Source organism: Octopus bimaculoides, chromosome 17 (genome assembly GCF_001194135.2).
Source record: "Octopus bimaculoides isolate UCB-OBI-ISO-001 chromosome 17, ASM119413v2, whole genome shotgun sequence".
NCBI classification, from domain to species: Eukaryota; Metazoa; Mollusca; class Cephalopoda; order Octopoda; family Octopodidae; genus Octopus; species Octopus bimaculoides.
Window position 1 is genome coordinate 29,383,454 of NC_068997.1, and position 5,745 is coordinate 29,389,198.

Sequence of the window (5,745 nt, forward strand, 5' to 3'; positions counted from 1 at the left end):
TCTTTTACAAACCCAGTGAACATATATATATATTTCCTATTTCAAAGAAATTCAAACAATACATATTACACCCAAGTTAAAAACATTCCCAACAATTCAACTTCTCTGCTTGACGTTAACACACCCACCCCCAATAGGGGCCTTAACTTCTACATTTTTCAGCTCCAAGAGCTCTGAAATTTTGGAATATGTGCATAAAGATTAATAGTATGGGATACATGTCTCATGATTAGAATTACTCATGTGCAATTTTGATGAAATTTGAATCATATCTATTCCAGTTCCTTACAGGAAATATTAGAGAAAAGTCTCATCCTTCAATTGCATGTAACACGGGCAACGCCGGGTATCTCTGCTAGTATATATATATATAACAGGGACTACATTCACTAATATGTCCATTGAGAGAATTTAATATTTCCAGCAGGTCAAGTTATGCAATAAAGGGTCATCTTGTTAATTGTATGCTTATATCATTTTTCAAAAGGTAAATTTTGTCGTTGGACCTGCTGTTTCAGGTGCATCACTCCAGACAGAGTAAAAATAAAAAAAAACTAATTATTTAGAGTTCAAATGAGATAAAATGTGAAACTGGAATCCACTGCTACAAAATCAAACTACTTCTATCTTCACCGTTTACCCGAATTCCTTTTAAAGAAGACTCCCAGAGCCCCATAATGCCAATCCAATCCTCCCTTCATGGTATATCATATCTTTCTGAAGCCACAGTGCACCTGCTTACCACCTGCAAAAATGTTCAACTGAGCATTAACTACACTATTCTCCAGACTAGAAGAACCTGATAAGTCTTTCGGCACCACTCCTTTTCCTCTTCATATCAACACATTAAATATCATAAAGAGTAGATTTCAATGGAGAATGCCATATGCTTACAAAACCAAAAAACAACATGGCACTCACGACTTACAGAAACATTTTTTCACACTCAGAATTGCTGAAGCATGGAATAAGCTATTCACATCAGATGCTAACTGTTGGGACACTACATCTTTCAAAACTTTCATGCTTTCCAAAATTTGCCAACAGTACATTTGCCAACGCCACATTTTTTTTTTTATTTAAAAAAAAACAAAAACAATTCATTCACTTTCACTCTTTTACTTGTTTCAGTCATTTGACTGTGACCATGCTGGAGCACTGCCTTTAGTCGAGCAAATCGACCCCAGGACTTATTCTTTGTAAGCCTAATATGTATTCTATCGATCTCTTTTGCCGAACCGCTAAGTTACAGGGACGTAAACACACCAGCATCGGTTGTCCTTTTATAGATGGATGCCCTTCCTGTCGCCAAACTTCACTTGTTTCCAAGTAGGGTAATACACACACACGACAGGCTTCTTTCAGTTTCCATCAACTAACTCCACTCACAAAACTTTGATGGCCCCAGGGCTTTAATAAGAAGACACTTGCTCGAGGTACCATGCAGTGGGACTGAACCCTAAATCATATGATTGAGAAACGAACGTCTTATCACATAGCCACGCCTGATTTTAAGACTACTATCCTGATAGCATCTATTGATTAAATTTAAAGTTTATATGCAAGATAATCAATTTTGAATGTTAATCGAATAACTGGAACCTTTTTTCTGGCTCCTACCTAGATCTTGGTACTTCTGATTCTACAGATTGTTACCAGACTTCCTGGACCAACAATAGTCTTGACATAGCAAAAGTTGTCTATGAGCTTCAACAGAATCAATCAATATTATTGTGGTAGGAAAAGCAGCAGCAGCTTGGAGACGATAAGTATTTTAAGCAAGGAATTCTGAGTTGGCTTCGTATATATTAATATCATTATTCTAATGTCAGTCGAGGAAATACAGAAATAGTAAGTGGGGGGAAAAGCCGAACAATATAGAATTTTTTTTTAATTTTCAGTACAAAGAAACTGTTTTTCTGCCTCAAATCACGAGAATGGAACTGTACCCGTGCACACTGCAGGTTTTCTAAGATCGATATCATTCCCATTCAGCTTGAACGTTTGTTAGCTGATGTCTACAGGAATAAAAAATATATAGTCTGCTGGAAATTCTACGGTGGAAAGATCTAGTGCAGTGGTTAGTAGGAAGGGCGCCTGAATAGAGAGAGAGAGAGAGTATGGGTAACACGAAGAGAAGAGTATTTCGGGTGGACATGGTGGTTTGCAACGAGTTAGCTCAGGAAAGCAGAAGCCATTGGCAGTAATACAAATATCAACAGTGTGAAGAAGAGACATGAAGTCTGTGAACCAGGGTTTGTACAGTGTTTGTGAGTCGGTCAAAATGAAGACAATCATCATCACAAAATATACATTTAAAATGCTGTTCTGGATTATTGAATTTTAAATTCAATTCGATTTCCTGTCTATATTCGAGTTCTCTTAACTGTTGATTATGTATTAGAAAAAAATTATTAAAAGTTAGGCAATCTTTCGGGTTATATCGAAACATAGTGAAAAGTTTAACGTTTTTCTACAGTAAACTCATGAAAACTTTCTATTTATCATTAGGTCAAAATAATCTATTTATGAGTAATTTATAAAATGTTGTATGGAAATATTTAAATGATATACTTTCACTTTGTCAAAACTAAAAGTCCTTTGCCTCTCTATAAATAACAACAGACCTGCAAATGTAAGAAAGTGGAATGAAATTTTTTAAGTTTCGCATTTCTCTCCCAAAACCCGCACTCGCGCGCTAAGGACACGAGGAAACGCCTATGCGGTTGCTCAAACTGCTAGAAATAGCCAAACACCCTCGAATTCCACCCTACCGTCTAAATTAAATGAAATAAAATGAGAGAGGGCATATTACCAAATGTAATCTTAGTTATTAAGGTCAGAACTTCTCTTATCATCGGTTTGCTCAATCAGAACTGACCTGGAACTAAACAACTATGACCACCATTTAAATGTGACAGACAAAAGAAAGAAAAAAAATACTAAACATCGCATCAAAGAAACATTCTTATTCTTGTTTATAGATATTTCAGTCGTTGTAAAAATGTTCAGCAGTCTCTAGAAAGTAAGTTTTTTTTTCCTTCTCGTGGTCTTTGTGTTTTTTCGTTGTTTTATTTTCTTGTTTTGCATTTAATATCTAATAACACAATGAGAAGCAGGTAGCGAGTGATATTCAGGTAGTGTTTGCAAAGTAGACGAAAGAGAGAAGGAATGAAAACATTATCTGTCATTCATCTCTTGATGATAATATTTCTATTATTCCCTGGTAAAGTACAACAGACTGAATACAGTAAATCCTATACAGACAAAATAGAAATATTCTATAAGGGTTAACGCAGACTTTCAAATGAATAGGTTGTCTGTAAATTTGCATTTTAAACAACCACGCCCTGCCAGTGAGCTGTTGCATTTAGATGACTTGAAGAGAGTCTCTTTTAAGGAAGATATATGACGAAAAATGCCAAGTCTTTGATCGAAACTCGAGCTTCAGGTCACAATTTTATTCATCAGTATTTATTAATGATGAATAAATGAAATTAGTATCACCTTAGCTCGCTGACGTCATGTAACAAACTTTCAATATTTCCGTTCGCAACTTAAAACCTTCAAACTTTAAATCTTCGACATTTTAGTTAGATACCAAAACAATTACTCTTCTAAGCAGAAATAATCTTTTAAAATAAATAATGATATTCAAGAAATTCATCAAGAGAAAGAAGAAAATATGCTCCATTTCCACAGGATGAGAATTTACTTCAGACACGGTTTCTACCCGGGGTTTAAGATGGACGGTCTGTTGCAATTCGCTGAAGGCAACTGCTTGCCAGCAACAACAACAACCATAGAACTGCTTAGGATATTGATATCAACAAGCACAACTAATTATTTTTTTTTATATAGGTGTGTAATCTGAGATCTTCAAGGAAATGGACTTTAAGATTCCTACCATTTGTCTATTCCCAAGGACATTAACGACAAATTCACTCGAGGCTTCTGATTTTAAAATAATCATTTTTCTGCGATTCTATTTCTGTAATAAAAATAATGATTATTTCTGACATAAAAAAAAAACTTGAAATTTCTTTCAGATTTACGTGGGTTTGTGGCACTAATATCTTAAGGCACCTAAACGGTTACTTCCAGGTGCAATAACAAAAACGACAAAACCTATTCTGGCCAAATACAGATTTAAAAGTGAAGCAGTAAACATTCATAAATATTTGTAATGTTGACTGAAAAGAAACGTGAAGCTGATTGAGCGGCCAGGGCAGTTCCTAAAAGGAATTTTGACATCAAACAAAAGGATTCCTTCCTTCAACATTAAGGAATGCGAGTTCCAGGTGATAATTATTTATTAACAAAAATTGCTGTCGACGAATCTTTATTGCATCTAGGTAGAAAGAGATGAAAGGGATGGTTGATGCGTTGGTTGGGTTAGGCTTAGAAAATATAAACAAATTAAAAGGGAATGTCAAATAAAATTGGAAAGATGATTAATTAATGATTGCTGTAGTAAAGTTGAGAACTCATAGAAAGTTGTGCAAACAGATGTCAGGTAATCGATATAATCAAACTAGAACACAATGAGCAAACTTAAGAAGAGCTTGTCATATAAATATTCCAGCTGCATCAAGAGTTTCGCTGACATTGGCAGTAATATAAAACTTGAGAGCTGCATTAAAAGAGAAACGTGTTCAACTCTGTGAAAGTTCTCTTTAACCAATCATGAACAGATTTTGAGGTTCGTGATATAACTTTGGAACCTCTTATTGAGTTGTCGGGGAGAGGATGGGATAGCGCAATGAAAAGGTCCAAATGAAACCTAAAGATAATCAATAAATAAAATGGATTATAAACATAAATAATACACACCCATGATGGTAGATCTTCCACACGGGCTAGTATAGATTTCTTCTCGTCACGGGCCGCAGTCTGCGAAATTTCGATTTGCATATCTCTGACCTGGGTGAATCTTTCTCTCCAACCGTACACAGCAAGTGCCAGCAATAACCAGCTGAAACTGAAGTTGAAATAACCGACTAGCCATACTCCGAAAGTAACAACGGCCGACTTAAAGAATCGTTGCACCAATGACAATACCATCGTATCTTCAAAAGCACTCTTCGGTTGTTCTTTTGGTGTTTCATTTTCGTTTTGAGATGCAGAACGGGAAGGAGGAGCTGGTGGCTGAGATGCCGCTGGCTTACTCGGAGGATTCTCTTTCGGCATTTCGATCTGACTACTTCGACACACAGCTTCTTCTGGTCTGACAATCGACCCAACAAGGGAGATCACTCAAACAAAGACGAGAATTTAATTGCCACAAAGCTATTTATAGCTACACATTTATTGAACGATCTTCAATTTAATTTCATTACCATTTCCCCATTTTCTATTGCTATAATATTTAGAAGTACGATAATTTGATCAAAATAAGATTGCTTTCCTAATACACATGCCAACTAACGGCTCCTTTTAAGGAAGTCTTCGGTGTACCCCCCTGCACCACCTTCCAGATTCATAGTCAGCCTTCTCTTTCCTTGACTGTGTAGTCTGCCTGGGTGTACAGTCAAGCATCTAATTTCAGAGCAATCTCCTATCCCGATATACATATATAAATATAATTAAGTGTATATGTATCTATGTGTGTGTGTGTGTATGTTTTTATATATATATATATATATACTGTCCTATCGTTTATCTCGCTCTGTGTGCAGGGTCATCGTGTCCTTAGCAGTACTAACGACATGTTGCAGCAATCGACGTTCTCTCTCTCTCTCTCAC

General features: G+C 36.0%; 2 protein-coding genes across 3 annotated transcripts in view; one reads left to right on the forward strand and one right to left on the reverse strand.

Moving 5' to 3' along the window:
* The window catches only part of LOC106878387 (extended synaptotagmin-2), a 66,659-nt gene extending 61,153 nt beyond the window's left edge, over nucleotides 1–5,506 (reverse strand). The window contains exon 1 of one of the 2 annotated variants that reach the window (XM_014927580.2): nucleotides 4,834–5,506. In XM_014927580.2, coding sequence (XP_014783066.1) covers nucleotides 4,834–5,190 — 357 coding nt within the window. In that variant the 5' untranslated portion in view covers nucleotides 5,191–5,506. The remainder of the gene's footprint in view (nucleotides 1–4,833) is intronic. The other variant, XM_014927579.2, reaches the window with a different exon arrangement.
* LOC106878388 (cytoplasmic dynein 2 intermediate chain 1) overlaps nucleotides 2,640–5,745 on the forward strand; it is a 63,778-nt gene continuing 60,672 nt past the window's right edge. The window contains exon 1 of the mRNA XM_052973988.1: nucleotides 2,640–3,025. The gene's annotated coding sequence lies outside the window, so the exon portion shown is untranslated. The remainder of the gene's footprint in view (nucleotides 3,026–5,745) is intronic.